We start from the raw sequence: 23,753 nt of genomic DNA on the forward strand, positions 1-23,753 counted from the left end.
TAGAGCATGTTGCTACCACCACCATGCTTGGCAGTTGATACAGTGTTCTTAATTTACTCCTCCCCTTTACTCCTATTATTTTGGCTGAATAGTGGACAGCTTCAAATTTTAGTCGAGCTTGAAGGTGCTGATTTCTGAAACTGGCTTCACTATTGACAGTGAAGCTGGGATTACAGCAGTTTCCAGTTCATGTCTTTTTTTTTTCTTTTTTTTTTTGTCTGTCCCGTTTGGTTCTTTTGCCATCAGAATTATTGTCTAAAGGCGAGGAAAGATGCCCGACGGATTTACTTTACCAAATTGACCATCCCAGCCTTGCCGTAATGGTCTATTTGATTCACCTTTTATTGTTTATTTTATTTATTTTTTTATTTTCACTTGCTAGATTCGGGACAGACTTGAATGAGGAAAAGAAAAGGGAGAAAGGAAGAGGGGGAAAAAACAGCAGAGAAGAGGGACGGGGATAAAGGGCAAAAAAACAAAAACCAACTAAATAAGCAGACAAAAAAAATACATATATCAATCACCTGGATCACCTGTTGAGAAAGAAAAAAGAAAACAAGCAGAAGAAAATGAGAGCAATACAATAAACAACATCAAGATGATCTATGGGAATATAACAGTAAATACTAAATATTAAACATTATTGTGCAGCACGTAAGATCGACAGCGCACAGTGTGCTTTGAGGTAGGAGCCAAAAAGGGTGTATGTGTGTGTGAGCACCCGTGTGTACACCTGTGAGCATGGACACGCTTGTATTTAAAAGGTTCCTTCATGTAATGATCTGCTAGAGGGTGTGGGGAGCCACAGCTCCGTCCACCAGGGCATGAAGCAGGTATGGAGGAGATCAAAACTCCAGACATCCAGAGGCCCCCAGTTTCCAGTTCATGTCAATATTCAGTCTTGGTTGTTCCTAGCTTGTTCCTGAACTAACTAAATTTCCTCTCAATTGAGGGAGAAAGTTAAGGTCTTCTTCCAGATTTTGGCAATGTGGTGACCAGTGTTGGGACTAACGCGTTATTAAGTAACGCGTTACAGTAACTACGTTATTATTGTGGTAACGAGCACGGTAACTAGTTATTATGCCAAAATCAGGAACGCGTTAGTCGTTACTGGGATTTAGATAGGGTCGTTACTCGTTACTTCGTGTGGTGGCTATCGCGGAGCTTCCACAGATTCAGTAACATTAGCAAGTGGTGGAGGCAGCAGGTGGATGAAGGAAAAGGGAGGCAGAAGGAAAAGAGGCCCGAGGCGGCCACCGGTCCAAGTGTGAACTGAACTTCAGGTAAGAAGTTATGACCTGCAGTCTCTCTGGGTCAGATATAAACCAAGTTTAGGTGGAGTTTATTTTCGTTATTCTGACTTTTTCCGTACTGCGTGCTAGCTAGCATGACGGGGTTTCTATACAGCTGGGTGGTGCTATGATGTTAATGATGTTGAACTTTATTTTGTTCATAAGTTATTAGAGTTGCCAACCGTCCCGCCTGGTATTCAGAGAAAATATTACGCGTTTCTTATTGAGGTGAAAAGGAACAGTTTGTCCCGTAATTCAGCTACAATGAAAAAGGCACAAAGCTGGAGTTATTCTGTGTCTTTGCTGCACAGCTGCCTATTCTTCTTTCATTCTCCCCCCTCCCTCTCCCTCAGTCATGAAAACTGATCAATGATCAGCTGATCGGCTCTCTTGTTTGTTTATCGCCCACTTTGCGCCGAAAGAGGAAACCAGTGGATGTCGCGCTAAACAACAGCAGCACGTTTAAGCTTGATCAGCTGTTGTTAGAATTTAATATTAATTTCTAGTATCAGCTGATGTTTGCTGGAGCCACAGCTGTAAAAGCTGCTGGTCATGATATGGTTTGGTTATCTGGTGAGAGGGAAACATGAAGATGAAACCAGGAGATGTCCTTACTGGATCATCAGAGTTGAACAGGTGATGGAGAAACAGGTTTACCTTTTAGGTGACATGAATGAGTTGAAGGGAAGTTATGAACTATTTCTGAGAGACAAATAACACCAGGGTCCTTTTTTAGGTAGCTGACAGCTGGTAACTGTGCAGGTGCGGATCTAGCAAAGTGTGGCCAGGGGGGCATGTAGGGTGTGATGGCTGCACTTACAGCCACACAGTGGTAATATCACCATGTTAGTGGTCTTTTTTGGACTTTAACCTGTGCCTAAGTTTCCTTCACTGCTCGGTCCATCACATAGGGCATTAACGGGGAAAGGGGGGCACAAAGAAATACTTTTCTTTCTTATTCTCATTTAAAATGTCTAGCTTTTAAAAAAATAATTATCTGAATCTTACAACAAACGATTGATAGATTGATGCATATATACCATCAAAACAGTGAACATCACTGTCACAACAGCGTTTGTTTTCATTCAAAGGCTTTAAGATTTTTCCTATAATGGTGGGCCAGTCTCTAGTCAAAATGTCCGGGCCAATTTTCTGTCCCAGTCCAGCTCTGTATGCAGCTCATCTGCAGTCTGGTGTCATCTTCCTATTCAGAAGGCAGAATTTCTGAGTTCTGAGTACAATCAAAGCACCACGACTGCAGTTTTTGTGTTGGATGTAAAAGGCGCACATGACGCTGTGACGTAGGCTAGAATCATGGCAGTAGTCAACGACGGTCCAGGTGTGGGATTTCTCTCGTGGAAATATGCACATTATCTTTTCCTTTCTATTGGTAGGTGGCACAGTGCACTGTGGCAAGTAAGCAAGCTAGAAGACTGGCAAAGTTATGGAAGCAACACATTAACAAGAGAATTCTGAGTAAAACCAAAGTTACTTTCCCTAGTAACTAGTTACTTTGAAAGTAACGAGTAACTTGAAGTAACTGAGTTACTTTTGAGAGAAGTAACTAGTAATGTAACTAAGTTACTATTTTAAAGTAACTTACCCAACACTGGTGGTGACACAGCTGAATAACTTGTGATTAAGCTAAATCATTTAAACTGATATTCTCGGAATCTGAAGTTGTTTAGAGACAGACCTTCCCAATCTACAGTTCTCCTTCTTCACTTCACTTGGTCTTTGCCATTGTTCTGAGAATGCTGTCATGATAATCATTGTCATGTAATTCATGATCACTAATGAGAAGTTATGCTCAACATAGTTTCTTTTCTGTATTAGATTGAATCTAATCCGTATGCTTTTATCTTACTCTAATAAAAGACAGAAAACAAGGATGTGTTGCCATGACAACTGGAGTTTTTGCTGGACTATGGGATGTTGTCAGCTGCAGTAACAAGGAGAAGTATATTTGCAAGAAACGTGCTGAGGGTGTGCAGACAACAACAGCTCCACCCACCACTCTGGCCGCGGCCTGTGCTTCTGAGTGGACCCCGCTCAGCAAAGGGAACAAATGTTTCAAAGTAGGAGCACAAACTTAAGAACAATAACAAATTTGTGCCGTTTCAGTAATAAAACACTGGCTTCCCCCCCCCCCCCCTTTTTTTTTTTCACTCCTTAATAAAGGCGTACAAGAAACGTCAAGAGGAAAAGAAGACTTGGTCTGAAGCACGGGACTTCTGCAGGGCCATTGGCGGGGACCTCATAAGCTTACACAGTCATCAGGAATGTAGAGAGCTCAAGTATGTTTACTTGCACTAGCTAACAGCTTGCATATCTCAGAATTCATACTGGGTAAATCAACAAGTCAGATAATCAGTGCTTGTGTTTTTTACTTTCATACAGTGTCTACTACAGTGAAAAATTCTGGATAGGCCTCAGCTTACAGGGAACCAATGGAGGTTTTGTCTGGAGTGATGGATCACCGGTATGTAGAAATTCAGAACAATCAGGAAAAGTTTTAATTATTACTGCTCTCATTTCCTGCCTAATTATGTATCTTTGTAAAAACTTTGACCTAGTTTGACTTTGAGAACTGGGGCTATGGAGAACCAAATAACCACAATGACAACGAGCACTGTACAGAGATGGACCTTAACTTAAGAATGAGGTGGAATGATCGACACTGTGATGCCTACAATAGCTGGATTTGCCAGTTACGCAAAGGTGAGACAGGCTGATCATATCTTGGAATTTCAGCTCACACAGAGCCAGATTTCCAAACATTTGGTGTTAAATTAAAGCTTGGTAATATTTGTGGGTCTCGTTTATTTATTCTCAGGTGTGACTCCCAACCCCGAGCCTGTGATATCCGTACAAGGTAAGTTTAATTATTGTTCAGAGAAAAGTCTAGTTGATTCAACAGATCTTTTTATTTCACTGAGAAATACAGTTTAGGTCAGTTGATTCACCACTTCTGTCTAGACTCAACGATGCCCTCTGCTATTTCATTGATTGGTCTAAAATGTAAATTATACCTCATTAATTCATTTATGGTTCTTTGAGTCTAAACCCTAAGGATTCTTTAATATTTCTGCCTTTTTTCTTTTCATAAATCAACTTAAAGATTTACAAAGCTGCCTGCATGACTGAACTCCCAATGACTGTTTTTGCTCTCTTTGCAGAATACAACACCACAGACGATGGATGGCTTCTATACAATGACAGCCAGTATTACCTGAACATGAACAAACAGAGTATGGAAGCAGCCAGAGCCTATTGCAAAAAAAACTTTGGTGAACTTGTAGTCATCACAGGAGAGAGCGAGAGAAAGTTCCTTTGGAAACAGGCAAGAAATATAGAATACATTTCCAAACCTGATAAATCAAATCAGGACCTTTGTGCATTTTGTTTAAATTCTAAAATCCACAGAGTCTCTTTTTCCTTTTCCTCCTAATATAAAGTCGCATTTTATGTTTCAACAGATTTCTAGAGGAACACAAGGACAGTACTACATCGGCCTGATAGTGAATTTAGATAAATCGTTTAGGTAAATCAAAATGCATTATTTACAAAAAAAAAACACTAGCTGTTTACAAACAACCTTCATCAAATGTTTAGGATTCTTGATAACTTGTTAATTCTCTTCTTTTCATTTTAAGCTGGCTTGATGGCACCCCTGTAACTTACACCGCATGGGAACACAATGAGCCCAACTTTGCCAACAATGATGAAAACTGTGTGACTATGTACAACAGCATGGGTGAGTCTAATACAGAGAAAATCTATATTGTAATTTATGGTAAATGTTAGTAAAAAATTCATCCCTAAATCCCTTGAAATGATTTGAAATTCAATTCAATTCATAATTTTCTGTAAATTCTTAACATGTAGGGTACTGGAATGATATTAACTGTGGTATTGAGCTTCCGTCGATATGTAAGAGAAGCAACAGTTTTATCAATACAACAATGGCCCCGACCACAGCTCCCAAAGGAGGATGTGCTCCAGAGTGGCTAGCTTTCCAAGGAAAGGTAAATACATATGTACTACACAGATTATTCCAGGTAAATGTCTTTAATTAAACAAACAAATAAATAAAAAGTATGGAAAAATATCCTGGCCAAGTTGATTTCTGCCCATTTGTTATTTCAGTATAAACGCCCTGATTACATTTTATTTACACAGTGCTACAAATTTGTTGTGGGGAATCACAAAAACTGGCACGATGCCAGGACACACTGCATAAACCAGGGAGGAAATCTGCTTTCTATAACCAGTGAGAAAGAGCAAGGTGAGTGACAGGAGTGTTGCAAAGTGCAGTTCATGTTTAAACATATCGGCTGATTTTCATGTGTCACTAAATTACATTGCAATAATTCCTTTCTAGCTTTCCTAACAACACAGATGCTGAACTACAAGGAAGATTTTTGGATTGGTATGAATGATGTCAACTGGGAGATGCGCTTTGTGTGGACAGATGGGAAAAGTATTTCCTACACCAACTGGGCCTTAGGGGAGCCAGCATCAGCACCTCCAGGAAGATATTTTCATGAGGTTTTTCTGAGAATTTTTTCTCTCCCTCACACGCTTTAATTTAGAAAAGACATTGAATTAGACTGAGTGCTGCCTATCCAGACAGCTAATATTAAATAAACAGTTTAGTTTAACAGTATGGCACATGTATGTGCCCCAGATGTTCCCAGTCACCTTAGCACATGATTAGGAAGAAGTCTAATATGATATTCAAAAGATCACTTTTAATCACTGAAATGGTAGTATTTCTTTGTTATCCCATGCTTCCAAGTCAAGGTTTGGTCTAATGAACATATACAATATTTAAAATCTTTGTTTCATAATCAGTACTATAGAAAGAAAAAAACAACAGCAGCTATGTTTCCAGTTATCGAGTTCAGGAGTCTCTCGCAGCTGCCACAGGGTCAGAGGCGGGCACACAGTGGCCTTTGCTGGGTGAAGAGACACAGAGAGGTGGACATCCGTGCTCACAGTCAATTTAGAGTCATCAGTTAACCTAACCTGCCTGCAGAGCATGCAGGCAGACACAGCACCACTTGTATCTACTTTTAGTTAAATAAGTAATAGGGGTGCAACGATACACAAAATTCACGGTTCGGTTCGGTTCGATACTTTGGTGTCACGGTTCGATATTTTTTCGATACAAAAAAAATGTTCATGCCTTTTTAATTTGTCATTTATTAAAATTATAAATATATATTTTAACTCAAAAGTACAGTTTTTAAATTTAACCCTAACCCTTGTGCGTGTTTTTTATTTTGACAGCGAATGCGCACCTGCGGACCACTTATGTGCAGCCCTGGTTATTTAGCTCGTCATATTGCAGCCACAGAAATTCTTTTGTCCATGAAACCATAAAGCTGCACTTTCTTTTTGCCTTATAGTCTGATTTGTCATAACTTCTCCGTTTTGTGGTAAGCTTTTCTTTGGCTCTCACTTCTTCACCCTGACCTGTCTTATTTGGCTCAGCAGAACTAAAATATATATCTGTCTGTGAAGGTTCTCAGTCATCCAGGTCATCGTAGTCAAATATAAATCCTGCTGCTTTTACACGCGCACTCACATAAGCTCAGCGATTCTCTGCGCGATCAGCCTCTCACATGTTTAAGCTGCGGGAGATTTCACTTGTCATGTTTGCATAGTAAGCTAACGATTAATAAGACGATGTCAGAGGAATTGGTGCACAAATTATCATCACTCACAGATCAGTGCTGTCGCTCTCTATACACAGTTCGCGCGATTGCAAAGTGAAAGCAAAAAAACAAGCGCAAATTCAAACGCGACTTCAATATGTCACATATTGACAGTGGCTCACCGATGCCAATGACATAATTACCCAGCTACATTTCCGAAAGAATGCAAAAGCATTGACATATATTTTTCCTTCCTACAATAGCCCGACGGGCAGGGCAGAGATAGATTTTGGTAGCCCGACTGAAAAAAATCGCTAGCTCCAGGACGTTGGGCTAGCGATATTGCGAGCCCTGTATCTGATTGAGGAATCACTCATCTTTGGAAAAGAGAGTTTATTACAGAGAAATGTCTCTTTCCAAAATAAAAGCTATACTATCCGCTTCTTCTGGGCTATATTCTCAGCAGCATATTAAACAGCTGTCTAAATGACTCGGCTAAAGTTAGTAGCATGCTTGCTTGTTTTTTTTCTGCTTCCACTTGTCTTTGCACTAGGATGATGTCGGCGTAAATGTGCAGTCATATTCGTTGTGTTCCCACTAGTGCTTTCAGGTTAATCTCGTTGAAATGACCTTAACGCCACAACACGGCAAATCTCCGTTAACGAGCTACCGCCGATCGCCCGTGCATGGGGCTAGACGGCCAACACGTTAACGAGCTAACTGCGTTAACACACTAGTTCCCACCCATGTAATTGAGCATTGCATGGCACATCCAACATACTGTTTTACTTTAGTCCATGACTCGCTTACCTTCAGGGTCATACGTCACATGAAAACCAAAATAATTCCAAACGCCAGATCTGAATGAGGGTGGGGGAGGTCCATGTTGTAAGGAGAGCTTAACTTCTGTCTCGCTAGCTTGCCCTGCGCTCTTCCTTCTGACGATGCTGTCTGTGTTGAGCGCTCAGTGAATCTGCGTTCGACTACTCCGCCTAGGCTGCACTGTCGACCCTAGGCGGAGTAGTCGAACGCAGATTTACTGAGCACTCAACACAGACAGCATCGTCAGAAGGAAAGTTGATAAAATAAATTACAAATTTTGTATTGTTCGATACATATGCGTACCGAACCGAAAGCACTGTATCGAACGGTTCAATATCGATACGAATATCGTTGCACCCCTAATAAGTAAATCTGTAAACTCTTTTACTCCACCAGCCATTCTTCCTCCATCACACAGTGATTACACAGATTATGTGTGCATGCCCCAGTGGTAATATTTATGTAAGACCAATAAGGCAAACATTTACTTACTCAAACGGTGTGTAAAAAGAAATGTCAGCATACTATCATCATAATACAATCAATGGAAACAAACCTTTTTTTTCTGCTTGACAGTCCTATGACTGCGTGATCATGATGGGCACCAGTGCCAGAAAAACTGGATACTGGAAGGTGGATGACTGTCAGTCAGATTATGGCTTCATCTGTAAAAGAAAAATTGGTGAGTAACAAACTGACGAGGCCACACTATCAGTAAAGCATGCTGTTAAATTTGAAGGCGCTCTCTATTATCCTTATCCTGAAATGTATTATGCAACTCACCTCTATGAGTCACAAGATCAAGCTTCAGACAACTTTTTTAACTCTTGGATCTGTGTGATGTCAGTGACTAACCCTAATATGGTCATGTTGCCTATGGCCACAATAGCCCTAGTAACAGTCAGCCAATCAGAACAATCAGTTTACAGTTAGCTTAACAATACCCAGCATAAACAAAAATGATTTCAACATTTAAATTATTTAAAAGTGTGACTTGTCATGAATTGTTGAATGAAGGCAGTTGAGAGGATGCTGAATCATGATGTTGAAACAGGCATTACAACAGAAATGCGTCATTACACTGCATGAAAAACAAAAGAAAAACACACAGAGAATGGCTAGGAGCCAAACAGGAAGCACAACCAGAAGCAAAACAGGTGATCTGACAAAAACAGACGGGGGTCAAAACAGGACTCTGTATACACAGGGGGCTGCTGAGGATGAAGAAGGTCAAAGTACAGGAGCAAGTAATCAAACAGAAGTGAAAACAATGAGAGAAACAGGAGGGGTGAAAAAGCAAAGTGGAAAATAGTTCAGTTTTGTGTAATCGAACTTGAGTTGCAGAGACCTTACGTAGACATTTCTTGTGACTGTGATTACCAGCTAATGTGTGTCATTTACTCAGATTCACAAATTGCTGTCAAACCCACAACTGTGTCACCAAAGACCTTCTACAAGCTCGGCAATGACTCCTACAAAGTGGTGACCCAGAAAATGCGCTGGGATGAGGCCAGGAGGCAGTGCCAAGCAGATGATGCAGAGCTGGCTAGCATCCTGAGCCCCGTAGCACACGCATACGCCACCTTGCAGATTCTCAAGCTCAACGAGCCTTTGTGGATTGGCCTCAACAGCAATGTGGTAGGGGTCTACCTGTTACAGCTTATTGCTGGTTCAAGCAGGATTTCAAGTTGAGATTTTGACCTTGTTTCTAGCTCTGTGTCAGTTTTCAACGATTTTATTTTTTCAGACTGGTTTTCACTTCAAGTGGGTGGATAACTGGGCTCTGTCATACACCAAATGGGGCAAAAATGAACCTAAAAATAACTACGCCTGTGTGTATGTAGATGTGGACAAAACATGGAAGACTGCACCATGTACCAATACCTATTATTCCCTTTGCAAAAGGTCACAAGGTGAGACATTCTGTGTTTTACACTTTGTACACACTCACTATGCAAAGTTAGCAGGCAGCTCATAAGACTGGCATAAAACCTGCTCCTTCTTTTTCAGTTGTAGCTCCCACTGCTCCCCCGCAGCTTCCTGGAGACTGTCCACAATCAACAAGCAGGAGAACATGGATACCTTTCAGAGGCCATTGTTATTCCTTCTTCAGCTCAGTGACCAACGACTGGGCCCACGCCTCAATTGAATGTATAAAAATGGGTAAGTTACAAATAATTCAACGTAAACAGAGAATTATGTCCATGTTTATAACCTTTAGCTTTTAACTGTTGTACCATGTTTATCAGGTGCTTCTCTAGTGAGTATTCAGGACCCTATTGAGAGTAAATTCATAGAAGAGAATGTGGAGATTCTCCAGGACAGTGCCAAAACCTTTTGGATTGGCATGTACAAGACCCATGAAGGTGAGGTTAACTTCAGCATAATATATACATGTATATACACACCGACACATTGGATATGTGTTGATAAATTAACATGTGTCTCCGCTTCAGACAAGTGGATGTGGATCGATGACAGCCCTTTGGACTATACCAACTGGAAATCAGGAATGCCACAGTCAGAGTCGTGTGTGTACATCAGTTCTTACACTGGTCTGTGGAGTACGACAGAGTGCAGAAGGTCATTTTCTTTCATCTGCAAAACACCAAAAGGTAACTTAAAGAAGCTTTTTTTTAAAAAATATATTCAAATAAGCCTTGTATGTATTTACTGATTTATTTACTGATTTATCATTTTAGTTATTAAACCTACAGAAAAGCCTCCATTTGTTGGTAAGTTGTTAAAAATATATAACATATATTTTTTAATTTTTCAAATCTGAGTAAATTCACTGCTCCAACTTTACATTTTTGCCTCCTCAGCCCACGTCGTCCAGGAAACTACACACGGGTCCGCTGGCATCACTGTGGCTATAGTATTAATTGTAATCGCCATAGTTGGACTTGGTGCCTTCCTCCTGTTCCGTAAAAGGATACCTAGGATACCTGCCCCCACCCTGGGAGAATCCACCTTTGACAACAAGTTATACTTCAACAATCCAAACCGAGCAGCGGTGGACACCAAAGGGCTGGTTGCGAACATAGAACAGAATGAGCAAGCATAGAAAGGCAGGAGAGGATTGGCAATCAACCCCATGAAAATTAGATTTCTGTTTTCATTTTATGTTTATATTTTGGATCACTTCTCTGGAAACTGGAACTGTTTGGTGGGGGGGGGGGGGGGGGGGGGGGTTGGTTTCTTTGTTTTGGGTGGGGGTTTGAGGCAATTGTACGATTTGTATCAAAAATAGTGATTACAAATTATTGCGTTTTCGTTTTTCATGATAATGTAAAATGTGAAATGTGTACAAATTTTTTTGTTTTGTTTTAATGAATGATGAGAATGACAAAAAGTGAATTTTAGTGCTATTTGACAAATCTTTTTATGGCATTTAAATCAAAGCCTGATTAAAAAAATATGAAAAGATGAAGAAAAAATTACATTTTTTTTACTTTTAAGTGAATGAATAGAAGCATAGTATTTATTTAGAGCCGTGATATACATGAAGACTGGGCTGATTTCCACTAAGTTATGGTAAACATGAATAGTTGAATCTAATAGAGCTGCAGGCAACATGCTTAGTTTCCACTGTGATGTTTATGTAACCATGTGTAGAAAGGAAAGAAAGAGAGGTCCTTCTCCATCAGGTGGAGAGCAGCTAATCACCTGATGGCAGGGAGGTGGTAAGTACAGGAGGACAAAAAAAATACATTTTATTTATAAAAACCACTCCAGGGTGTTCAGGACAACAAAAACCTAAAAGCACACAAAACAAACTAGCAGTCCACAGTATATTAAGCCTACAGTCACCATGGTCTTAAACTAAGTGCTCAATAAACCATTGGAACAAAAAGCCTTTCATCAGCCTCAATATGAATCACCTGTTGCTGGGTCCAACTCCATGGCCATGCCTGGCAAAGACTCAATATGGCCCGCTGGATTTCATGGGACACTGTGAAGGAGGGCATTGAATTGCAATTTTACAACTTTCACAGCTTTTTATACTGATGGGGATCTCTCCCATTGCCATTCATACGATGCCAGATTAAGTAAGTAATAGATAAACAGTTAGATGACAGAAAAGTCAAAGACATTTTCTGTGAATTGACAAAAACCTTTATTTTATGATTATAAGACAGTCACTGAGTTATTTATTTACTTACAGTTTTAATTTAAGAGTCATGCTGACAGATTTCTTTCATTACCTATAACATAGAAAATCTGAGACAGATTAATTGCACTAACTTCTTTTTCTAATACTAAGATTGGGATTAAATGTATACTTAAACTTCTTTGCCCTGACAAAAATAGGGATTTTACAAAGTGGGCTGTTTGTGGCCCTCGAATATGAAATGAGTTTGACATACCCGTTTTATATAAAAAGCTATTAAAAAGCTGCCAGATCATTTCACGAGTCCCTCCTGAGCAAACACCCTTGTTCTTTTTTAATTTATCGAGCACAACCAGGATCCCATTAACGCTACATTGAAGATGTTGTTCTGCATTAGAAAGGTCAGAAAAACTCACTGCTTGCCTCTATCTACAAATCTAAAGAAACTTTTGAAAATGGCTTTTGTTTGTCCATCTTATACACGAGACATGGCGTGCATAAGTGTGAGCACTTTGCTGTCACAGCCGAGAACAATGTTTCTTTTTTCATAGCCTGTGTTACACCTGTTTTTTCTGGCAGTATAGATGCTCACAGTGACAGGATTAAGAGCATGAATTGAAACTTTTATGGATTTTTCTTTGTAGGGATGTGATATATATTGATAAAAAAAAGAAAATATATGATGTAGAGAGACAGAAAAAATACAGAAAGAGAGAGAAACACAGCAAAGCAGTCTATTTATGCATAAACCTTTTTTCCTAAGGGAGCTTTTTAAGTATTACTCCATCAGGCTTCAGCCATTCAGTCACCCCTGCTAGAGGCCAGCCCCCCACCATCACCTTATTGTTGAAAATGAGGCAGCACTCTCCATGGTAACTACAGCCTTCCAAGGCTGTCGCAGCTAATCTTCAGGAGCTTACTCACTTCTCATAAGAGGGTTTTACCGGCAGCACCAATGCCCAAAAATTCTCCCCAAACTAGCACTGGATCTTTGGTCTGCCCTACCAGGAAAACCTTCACCCTAGGAGGAAAACAGACCTCGTCACAGCAGCTGATTGGAGCAGAGTGGAGAACGGTATAGGCCTGGTACATCGGGTAAGCTTTTTCATCTGTTCTCTCTCAGGTGTTATTGTAGCTTACAGGAATTTTTAAACAATAAACTATGTGCTCTTGTTGCCGGGTCGAATCGACCTGCAGGGTTTCCAGTGTAGGAGGATGTTGGGAAGCTTAGCGTGTTTTGCAGTGCATGGTTGATCCTTGATTACTCGGAGATCCTGCATAATATGAAAACCTTAGATATGAGCATCGCTGGTGCTTAAACATGGAGTGCTTATGATCATCACACCACATGCACTCACTCACATCACCTTCTCCCTTTCTCTTTTACAACTGAAGCTGCTAAATTAGGAAAACGATTCAATCCATGGACTGCTCTAAAAACTGAGATATAAATCAAAAAGGTAACAGTGTCTGCCTCTGTGCCACATACCTACTGCTTAAGAGGAGATATCTCAGATGTGGCTCTGTTTGAGCTATTTCTTTACATTTCTAACAGCTTCTATCCGGTCCCTATTTTTCCTCAGTACTAATTATGTTGTCTACAGTCTCCCCCTCATGCCCCCGTCTCCCTGCCCCTGTGCTCTCTTTCACTTGCCTGCACTAATCCTTTTGTTATGGACTGAGGGGCCCAGGCTTTTACTGACCATTCGGCACTGTAAGGACTGGTTCACCTCCGAACCGTCCAGTTCACGTCAGATCAGTTGTGCCTATTATTAGCACCTCCCTTGTCTAAAAAACATCACTGCCTTTCTTAGTAGCCTTCTGCCATCATTCACCTTGATACAGTTCTCTCTCTCTGTTTTCTTGTTTTCCATGTATCACTTCCTTGTCATCTCAAACCTCTAGCCAGTCCTGGAAGTGTGAGGGAGTTTGACGACCTTGGTAGGAACATGTACTTCATGAGCAGTACTTGGTGTTTGCTGCTGCTACTGCTGTATTTTTGTCCTCTTGGGAGAATGCTGGAAGTGAAAGGGCAGGAGCAGGGGTACCTGCAGGAGGCTCTCAGGTCCTTGAATTTGCCCGTGGGGCCGGACAACAAGGCTCAACTCCAGAAGAACAGAACCAGTGTGCTGATCACCACACTTCTCCAGGCAGTGCGCTGCACAGAGCGGACGGGCAGCTCTCAGGACATGTGTGAGAAGGTAATGCTTACACCTGTCTTAAAATGTTTTATCACTAAAATGTCACTAAGTGCTAAACTGAGCAAGGGCAATAATGCTTTTCCTGAACACACAGCAGGAAAAATGTTTGTTATGGCTGGAATGTGAGTGGATGTGGAGGCTTAAGTCCTTGACCTGCACAGAGCATTCGTGGCTTTAAACATCCCTCCGTTTGACATAATAAACTCTACAGAGTGGATTTAGAGGTACTACTCATGCTTGTGCAGCTGGGCTGACAGTGTGATTATCAGAATCAGAAAGACTTTATTTATCCCCCAGGGGCAATTAAGATACAACAGAGCAGCATGACATGAAAGATAAGGATGTCTGCGTCAAACTTTTAAATTAAGATTTAGTAATTAAGAGAGTAGCTTTTATCTCTCTTCAGTGAATATCCAGCTCTTTCCCAGAAGAAACAGTGCTTCACTCACTCTCTCAAACGTTTGCAACCTGCATGTGGGGTTAATTGGTCTCAACCGCTTCTTTTCCAAGAAGCAAAGAACAGAACATTGTGTGCAGAGAAAAAGTAGTGCTGTTATCAACACAACATCTTTCAAAAGTTAGCATGACCTAGATTTTTTCAACTTCCTTTAAATAAAATGTATTAAAAAAAATTATAATTATTATTTTTAATCGCTCCTGTCCTTGTTACAGTGCCTGACACCAGACATAGCCCTCTCCGTGCTGAAGGATGATGGGAAGGATGTCCTCACTGAGGAGAACTACCAGCAGATCTCAACTGTCCTGCTGTACTATATAATTAACTTGCAAGACCTGTGTGTGTCAAATGCTGCCCCCCCTCCTTCTTCCTTTTACTCCTCATCTGGGAACTTTCAGTTCTATCTTCTGGCCCTCACTAACTTACATCCAGCTGAAGACAACAGCTTCCTTTCATCCAATGAAACAGAAAGCATCCTGCAGGTCATCAACCAACACTATGAGCCATCCAGCCACCATATACCCTCAAGTTCTCAAGTGAGAGAGCATTTTCTGACAGATATATCTTTTTTTACCGTGCGTACGCCTGCATATAAATAATTCAGTTTTTCCATACCACAGTGCATCGATGCAGCTCATCTCTTGGAAGATGCTGATGTTAAGGGAAATCCAGGTGCTGGTACATCTGCTGTTCCCAGAGTGGCCGCAGCCATCATTAGCCATATTCTCCAAGGCCACTGTTTCAGAAAGAGAAACCTGCCACCTCCTGCCTTCTTTACAGATTATATCTTTCATTCTCTTAACTGCACAAGTAACCTGCAGATTATGGGTGAGTTCAAAAGAGCATGTTTGTATATTTTCCTTCCAGACCACAGCTACACACCATTACCTATAGAAACATCAAATGCAAAGCAGCATTAGCTTTGTACAACACATGCTCTCGTTTTAGCTCCATTTTCAGCCTGAGAAAAGGACACCTTAGATTTTAAATATGGTTTTGTTCACCAGCTGGTTTACCCACTATGTGAATATAACCACTGCCTGATTGAAGGCACAGGTGGGACAATTCAAACACTTTCTACTAGCAACAGCCAGTGGATCCATTGTTCATATTAAAGCCTCTATATAAAATATGGTCATAGCCACCATGACCTTACCCATTGGTACATGAAGTTCCACTGTGAAGCAATTACAGCTTTAAAGCCACGAATCACAATACTGGGTTGGATCTGACTGAGACACTGGGAAATATTGCACACCCTTAAGGGAGTGACGAGTCAGTCACAGAGGATGCCTGTCCTAAAACGCATCCTGCTTCTTTTTGACTCTAAGGGAGACCATCACATACATCATACTATTTTAAATAAGTCATCAGGAGAGTGTTCACTAAGGTGATAAAGCATCATACTACTTTTCAACCAGATGAGTCGCCCCCTGCTGGCTATTGGAAAGAATGCAGGAAGCTATGTCCATCATTCTTATACAGTTAATGATTATTACAAGATTACTGAACAATAATAGAGGATTTAGCTGTTCTTTGTTTTTTGTAAGTCTTCTTAACAGACATGCTCCAAGAGGGAACCGATTATCTTGAGACTAGATGCTCAAATACTGCATCAAAGGCACTACTATAAAACTATACTTACACATATGAAAATTGTTAAAATTATTTCATGACAGTAAAAAATGCAGGTTAATTTGAGGTTCAGTCACACCAAGAAATGACTGATGTACTGGATTTCAAAACAGTTTGTCCCCATCTTTTTATTTGTCTTTTTAAGCGATGAATAAAGAAATGCTGGTTTAAAGCACTGACCCCTGATATATTGTGTTCCATTTATCTGTTTAGACCTGGAGGAGTTGCTTCGTCAGCTGAGAGTAGGACGGGAAGGAGGAATGCACTCTCGCAACAGGAAGAGACGAGGCATCATAGTAGGTTCAAAGAAGGTGGCTAGGGATTTGCAAGATAGCTGCAACCCCGAAATTGAAGGAATAAACAGTGACTGGGCACAGGTATGGTGAGATAAATTGATTGGGTTATGACAAACCAAAAGTACTTAAAATCATAAAACACTGAATGAAAAACTTCACTCAGGCAAAGTGAGACTTGATTTGAAATGCCTCCTACTCACCTCCAAATTTGCCTTTTCTTTTTATTCCAATCAGGTATGTTTTTCAGCCAATCAGCTGGTGGATATTTTTGCTCTGGATCCTCATTTGCCGATTTCCAAGGAACACTTCAGACAAATTTGCCCAGCCATCATTCAGCAGTTGCTAGGCAATGCCTGTGAGTCTGAAGAGCAACAAACAAGAGGGTCTCTGCCCACAGCTCTCGAGAGTAAGACGCTTTACCTGATTGTTTCTCTTCACAAACCAACGTTGTAATAAAAACAACATGCTATAGTTTCAGCTAAATAAAACACACCAATAGTTGCAATTCTTACCAGCAATGAACATGACATTGACTAAGTTAGAAATAGCATAAATAGCAGTGTACGGATGAGCTGAGGTTAAGGCGGGTTGCAAAGTGGCTTGCAGAGGCCGAATCAGCTGCACTTGCCTCTGAAGGCCAGACATAATAAATCACTTGTTCTTTACTACATTTTTGGTTTGGTGTTTTATGCAAAGCTGTCTCCTTCCTGCAGAATATGGCTACAGCACAGCTGCTGTCTTTCTCATCACGGTGGGCTCCATGTTTGGTATCTGTCTGATCTTCTTCAACTCCTGCCAAGAAACCTACTCACTAATCCTGCAGCTGTTTGTTGGTCTGGCAGTGGGAACCCTGTCAGGAGACGCTCTCTTGCACCTCATACCACAGGTACAAGGTCACCGCACCGTCCACTATAACCCACCACACACATAGCTTGAGTGTGGAGTAAATTGTTTCCTCTCTGTCTACTTTGCAGATCCTTGGCCTCCATCACAGCACACACAATCATGGTGATGAGGACTATGATGAAGAAAAAGATTATTTGTGGAAGATCTTGGGAGTGATTGCTGGGATTTACAGCTTTTTCCTCATTGAAAAACTATTCTCCTTTTTAGTCCCTTCTCATAGTCATGTAAGGCTTTTGTTTTGTAGCCTTTATCAATTTAATGACAAAAAAGATGAATCTGAGAAAGTTACTCAGAAGCAGTGCATCACAGGCTGATCTTAAACATTTAAGGGTCTTGCAAAAGCAGAAACACATTTCTATGACTGTGCATGTTGAGCAACTGATGTCATGAATTTCTTTTGTGTGCAGGGTCATGGCGGTGACCTTTCCTTGAACTGCAATGGTCACTCACAGAGAGGCAAGTCTATCTCCACAATACAGCTGGTGAGTCCAGTCACGAGTCACACTGAACAGTTTTTTTGCTTTGTTTTAATAAAAAGACTGTTCTTCGCAGGTAAATTTTCATTCCTATACCCATCCATGTTATTTATTTAGTGATAAAACACACGGTTGTGACTATAGTAAGGCAATTCTGCTCATGTCAACACATTGATGAAATGTGTACGCTAACACTGTAACACAGGAGACCTATTTAAGTGAAAATAATTTCATTCACCCCAGTCATGCTTCACTCCCCCATTACGCCTCCAAGAAAGCAGCAAGTGTTGTGCTAGAGAATGGTATTCACCACACAAGTTGAGGGGCGGTACAAAGATTTGGCATAATCCTGATCCCATCTTTCATCACACTTTATTTAGTATTAATTCCCCCAAATTCTTGATCAAAAATTGACTGAAATCACCAAAATTTCCGCACTGCTCTTATATAACAAAATGATTAGTGGTGTAGGAGGGAGTAAAGAAACAGAACATGTAGGATGCTGGAGAATGAGAAGTATTAAATCATTCAGCAATCACTTCATGCTGTTGAATTGTGCAAAGACAGTTTAATACCTCAGGACTTGATCCTTTTAAATACACAAACAGGTCTCAGAGAGTAGATCCCTCACATGGAAAGCCTAACGAATATGGATTTAGAAACCATTTACCCACATTTTTAATTTGTCATTATATATGGTTTATTTCCTGAAAAGATACCAGTTGCAAAGGATGTGCCAATATGTAAACCTGGAGATAAACATCTCCTCATAAACTATAGGCTCATCTCTCTACTTCCAGAGTACTATAAGGATTTAGACCCAAAAGAACCACAACACACACTTTCATTGGCTTCATAGATACAGTTTTGTTTCCTGTTCTCATGCTGTCCTCTCTAGCCCAGCATGAGTAGAGGTCTCTTTTTTTCCTCTTGTACTTTCCCATTGTAGTGTACATTTCAGTGTTTTTTCTGTAATGCAACCGTTCTCTGACTTGTATCCCCATGTGATGTCTGTGTTGTGTGTGTATGGTCGGGGGGCGGTTCTGTGGTGAATCTGTGGTGTTAACAGGTATGTCTATCTTGCAGGGACCCGTGGATGACTTGGAGTGTACAGAAATGTCTCCTGAGCATGCAAACACAAGGCGTCCTTCACATCCTAGTAACCTAAACTTCTTTTTTCTTGTTTTTTAAATGAGCTGCGCCATCACACGCAGATGAATGAGTTGTGCTTTGTTATTAGTTGCCTGGCACGACAGAGGAATTGTTACAGTTTGAGGATGAGTTTGTTGACACAGGCCCTCTTTGTGTTCCCAGGACAAGGGGTTTCTCTGCTGGCTGTGATGGTAATTGTGGGAGACAGTCTTCATAACTTTGCTGATGGCCTGGTTATCGGGGCAGCTTTCTCCTCTTCATCTGAGACTGGAATGGCGACCACTGTAGCCATCCTGTGTCACGAGATTCCACATGAGATGGGTGAGAGGTCACTGTGTTTTCATTTAGATGACTTTGTTATCTTTTGGAAACTATTCTCCTCGACTGGCTGACTTATCTTGTATGCTTTTTGTCTCCAAGGGGACTTTGCAGTGCTGCTCAGCTCTGGACTCTCAGTGAAGACTGCTGTGCTAATGAACTTTCTCAGCGCTCTGACGGCCTTCATGGGGCTCTACATTGGACTTTTTGTTTCTTCAGAGACAGAAGTGCAGAAGTGGATCTTTTCTGTCACTGCTGGGATTTTTCTCTATTTGTCATTGGTGGAAATGGTAAGCCAGGTTTTATGAAGCACGTGGCTTGTGATATTCTTTATTAGCCATTCCATGTTGACAACAAATCCTGTAAAAGGACAGAACCTATGGTGTAATCTATGGTGTCTCTACCATAAAACTTTATTGTTGTTCAAAAACAGTAAAGAAAAAAAATCCCAAATGTGAATGACCCAAACAGATGCACTGGGTGACATAATTTACTTTCAGTGATCCTCTGTCCTGGTGCAGAAATAACTAGTGCCTCAATGTATCAATGCACTTTTGAACTCCAGTTTGAGTAACACTTTACAAAACATTAAACTGATCCAATGATCTCAAGCAGAAACTTTGGAGGCTGGCTCTAAAACGCCAGCTAGGACAGTGTTAAAAAAATGCAGTTCATTCAAGATGATGGCTCCGAATTCCCATAGACTTCCAAACATTTAACTTCAATAATAGATTACAATGTTGTTGTTTTCGTACAAAAAAAATTGTCACGTCTGTGTTGCTCTTTATAAGCAATTTCCCTAATTTCCTTCGGGATTAATAAAGTATTCTGATTCTGATTCTAAATATGATTTTTGATTTAATAATGTGAATAAGATTGTTACTGTGTGGTATGGCCAGTCGAAAAGCTTTGTGTTATAGTTTTAGTGAGTGAAAGCCATTTCCTTATTTGCTATTAGCATTAGCATGTGTGCTAAGGCTAATACTGCAGCATTGCACCCCTATAGCTTAATGTTTCAGTCTTGCTAGTGTTAGCTAATAACTTCAATCTAATCTAAACAAAAACAGTCAAAATACTAAACAAATGGGTGATATTACTTTGGTTAAATTAGTGCATTTTAACCAGCAGGAGTCTTTAAAGGGTCATTAAATGTGTTCTAATGCCACTACTAAATTCAAATTCAAGTTCAAATATTGTTTTAGCAGAAACTAAACCAATGGAAAACTGGTAAAACAGCTGAGAATTACAGCTTTTGCAGATCATGAAAAATTGCACATAAAATTATTCCAATCTCCAAGAGACCACCAGGAACCAAAAACTGAGCCCTTTTTTGGGGTGTGTGTATATCAACCTGTTTTCATGCTATGTGTCTCTCAGGATTGTCTGTCATCAGTTTGCAGGCATTTGTACGTGACCAAAAATAGCAGCACTCCCATCAACCTGAGCTGTGCACTTTGTATTATTTTGCAAAGTACTAACACACTAATTTGTGTGATTAACAAAAGGTTTTACCTGTTAAACTAGTAGTAAGCTGACCTCAGCATCAAGAAGCTCAAAGTCCAGCTGTGCTTCAGAACAGCGTCATGGAGAGCTTAGCGTGCTTGTAAATTCTGGTTTAAGATTTAAACCTTAAGTAGTACAGTTGGAAAGTACTGAGCGATGGGAAAATCGCTGACTGTTATTTTCACGAGGTTATGTGGAAGTACGAAAACTAGAGAATAATGCCAGCCCTACCCTGAATTTCTGCCAAACTGCTGAAGGTTTTGCTCTTACTCTTATTTTCTCTCTTTCATCAGCTTCCAGAGATGAATCGAGTAAAGACCGACAGACCGTGCCTCATGTTTTTCCTCCAGAACCTCGGTCTCCTGTTGGGTTGGGCCTGCCTTTTGTTGCTCGCACTCTTTGAACATGAACTCAAATTTTAAATGCAGTGTGCATCTTCCTCACAGGGTTGAGCCAAAACAAAATGCCGAGTCATACTAGAGTTTTAAATTTCCATTAACTGGTTTGTTATCATCTCTTAGCATGTGCAACCAGTAGATTTGAATAATTATTGATGATGTTGTAGTCTCAACAATGGATCAGATATATGTACTGTGGTGCGAAGCCTGTCTTTTTTTATACTTGATGATTTATTTTTGTATGTTAGGTACAGTGTGTGTGCCTGTATATGGACTGTAAATGTCTAGTTTCATTGCCTTTTTGGTTGCACCATCTGTTGTTCATGTTGCCTCAGACAATCAAATTCAATGATCAAGAGTATATTGTAAAGCTCCCTTTTTTATTAACATTTTTATTTATTTTTTTCCATTGCCTTTAAACTGATGGAAATTTCAACTGGAAAATTAATAGATTAATTTGGGTGTTGTTGATATAATGATGCAAATGATTTGAGGGACATTTTACTTGATGAGCTTGTAATAGCCACATCCAATTTCCAAATCATATGGGAAAACACAGATGGTTTTAAATTTGTACACTTAATTCCAATTAAAGTAGCACTAAAGTTTTTCAGTATTGCTCTTCAACAATATTGTCCCGTTGAAAGATAACCCCTTTGAGTCTCCATTCAATGTATTTCTAATTAATTCCTTTATTTATTTTTTTGCATGATATACACGAAATTATAAAGAGTTGTGCTTTTCAGGAATTCCGCATAATTTCCTGTGTGTTTGGGCGACTTCTAAATATACATAAACTAATTGGCTTGATGAGAAACTAATATTAGGAACAAAGAAAAGGATTTAAGCCTCTTTGTCAGGCACAAGCTGGTATCATTTACAGTTATTTTTGAAGCCCTATTTTGAAAAACGTTGCTCCGCTTCTGCTTCTCATCTCAGAGGCATTGTTCTTTGTTTTTTGAGGCCTCTCTGTGATCCAATATGAGGGCACTTCCACCCACCTGAGCTACTTGTTCTCTTCATCCACCAACCTGGATGACTAACGCTCATCGCTGTGCAAGACAGAAACTCCGCAGCGATCCGACCCACACAGAGCACACGCTCTTTACCGGTCAGAGTGGGCTCGCAGAAGGAGGTGGAGGAAGATGGGAATGTGATGAATACATAAGCACAATGAAATAAATGAAACATGGCAAATCAACTTATTTGTACATAAAATTGGATTTGTGATACTGAAAGAGCGAGTGGGCTTAAAAATGGATTTTTTCTTTCCTTTAATCAGCTTGCTGTGTTTAAATTCTGGTGCTCTCAGCATCAACATATTTCTGTAAAATTTGAGCAAACAGCTGTCGAGCATTTACTTTATTCGTGCGAGGGATTACTTTCTTCTATGCTGATTATGTTAATTTGCCATTCTGGGCTTATTATCTAACTGCAAAGTCATTTCCATAAACAGTGTCATGAGATTATTTGGCTATCATGGCAGAAAGAGCTGACACCATTTACTGTGACTTCCTGAGAAATGTTCAGACAATAGAAGGAAGCCCATTGAATTTTCTCTTATTCTAGCAATTTTGCTGTTATTTTAAAAATCTCAGCCTCTTCAGCACTTCCAGGAAAGCTCCAGGCCTACTCGTTTGTGTGTAAATCTGCTCTTTTGCACCACAGAGGCATTTTTTTTTTTTTGGCATGCTCATGTTTTCAAGGTAACTGTTGCCAGGATGGATGAAGGAAGTGCTTTTATTTGGGCCATGCTGGTTTGAACACTGAGTATTCTCACTTGCTCAGCAGAGACCTCTCAGAAGAAGAGCTCAGCTGCGGGGGGTCATCAGGGCAGGAGAACATACAAACAATGGGAAAAAGCTACTAGAGAGACAGAGAACAGGAAACATAAAAATATTTTTCCCTTTGATTGAAACGGATCTGATTGAAAACAATTCTTCCTATCTGTTTTTGTTGTGACACAAAAACACGCCAGCAAATAGTTGCCACACAGTGAGGGAAATGCTTTAGTGTTTATACATATTAGCACCTTAAAAACTGGCTTTAACTCACATATACTCATTCCATCAATCTTTTTTTTTTCTTCTTAGGTACAAATTCTTTTTACAAATGTTGCTAAAAAAACAAACAAACAAAAAAAACCCTCAAAATATCACAACAGGGCAGTTGAATGCCTTATGATGTTATATACACAAAGACAAAAGAAGCATATAATAATAATAACCAGACAAACCTGCACTGTTACCCCTGTTTAGATGTACATTTTTCACTTTTTCTTTGGAAATCATTGCTAAAATGAACCTTTACCTCAAAAATAAGATACTAACGAACTGATAATTGGTCCAAATACTGTGGAACATCACCTCCTGTGAACCTCATTGTGTCCTGATATAACAGTATACATAACTGGTCTAAAATATAAATCTATAGTTTTCAGCATAAAATGTTTTTGTTTTATAAAGTCTTGGTACACGTGAGACATTCAGAGTGCATCCACCACCATGGCCATCGCCTTTT

The 23,753-nt window shown here is 40.1% G+C and overlaps 2 protein-coding genes across 5 annotated transcripts in view; both read left to right on the forward strand.

Moving 5' to 3' along the window:
- Positions 1 to 10,953, forward strand: part of mrc1a (mannose receptor, C type 1a) — a gene marked incomplete at its 5' end in the record, with an annotated part of 34,737 nt that extends 23,784 nt beyond the window's left edge. For both annotated transcript variants that reach the window (XM_082547659.1, XM_082547658.1), the window contains 19 exons: positions 3,171 to 3,370; positions 3,474 to 3,589; positions 3,693 to 3,774; positions 3,869 to 4,013; positions 4,129 to 4,167; positions 4,472 to 4,635; positions 4,772 to 4,836; positions 4,949 to 5,049; positions 5,181 to 5,320; positions 5,475 to 5,580; positions 5,677 to 5,843; positions 8,354 to 8,459; positions 9,183 to 9,415; positions 9,525 to 9,690; positions 9,788 to 9,940; positions 10,027 to 10,143; positions 10,234 to 10,392; positions 10,480 to 10,512; positions 10,603 to 10,953. In XM_082547659.1, coding sequence (XP_082403785.1) covers positions 3,171 to 3,370; positions 3,474 to 3,589; positions 3,693 to 3,774; positions 3,869 to 4,013; positions 4,129 to 4,167; positions 4,472 to 4,635; positions 4,772 to 4,836; positions 4,949 to 5,049; positions 5,181 to 5,320; positions 5,475 to 5,580; positions 5,677 to 5,843; positions 8,354 to 8,459; positions 9,183 to 9,415; positions 9,525 to 9,690; positions 9,788 to 9,940; positions 10,027 to 10,143; positions 10,234 to 10,392; positions 10,480 to 10,512; positions 10,603 to 10,844 — 2,534 coding nt within the window. In that variant the 3' untranslated portion in view covers positions 10,845 to 10,953. The remainder of the gene's footprint in view (positions 1 to 3,170; positions 3,371 to 3,473; positions 3,590 to 3,692; positions 3,775 to 3,868; positions 4,014 to 4,128; positions 4,168 to 4,471; positions 4,636 to 4,771; positions 4,837 to 4,948; positions 5,050 to 5,180; positions 5,321 to 5,474; positions 5,581 to 5,676; positions 5,844 to 8,353; positions 8,460 to 9,182; positions 9,416 to 9,524; positions 9,691 to 9,787; positions 9,941 to 10,026; positions 10,144 to 10,233; positions 10,393 to 10,479; positions 10,513 to 10,602) is intronic.
- A 719-nt stretch (positions 10,954 to 11,672) lies between these two features.
- On the forward strand, positions 11,673 to 22,434 carry LOC309714937 (zinc transporter ZIP12-like). Of its 3 annotated transcripts, XM_082547676.1 has the most exons (15): positions 11,673 to 11,829; positions 12,900 to 12,986; positions 13,287 to 13,351; positions 13,797 to 14,092; positions 14,765 to 15,085; positions 15,170 to 15,377; positions 16,398 to 16,561; positions 16,715 to 16,886; positions 17,194 to 17,366; positions 17,455 to 17,610; positions 17,794 to 17,868; positions 18,949 to 19,021; positions 19,177 to 19,335; positions 19,435 to 19,622; positions 21,129 to 22,434. In XM_082547676.1, exons 4-15 carry the CDS (start codon positions 13,841 to 13,843, stop codon positions 21,255 to 21,257), a joined length of 2,070 nt encoding a protein of 689 aa, XP_082403802.1. In that variant the 5' UTR covers positions 11,673 to 11,829; positions 12,900 to 12,986; positions 13,287 to 13,351; positions 13,797 to 13,840; the 3' UTR covers positions 21,258 to 22,434. The 3 variants fall into 3 exon arrangements, with proteins under 3 accessions (XP_082403802.1, XP_082403803.1, XP_082403801.1); XM_082547677.1 differs by lacking the exon at positions 13,287 to 13,351 and having other exon boundaries at positions 12,873 to 12,986; XM_082547675.1 differs by lacking the exon at positions 13,287 to 13,351.
- Positions 22,435 to 23,753: the final 1,319 nt, after the last annotated feature.

This window comes from Aulonocara stuartgranti (genome assembly GCF_965226115.1).
Source record: "Aulonocara stuartgranti genome assembly, chromosome: 9".
NCBI lineage: Eukaryota > Metazoa > Chordata > Actinopteri > Cichliformes > Cichlidae > Aulonocara > Aulonocara stuartgranti.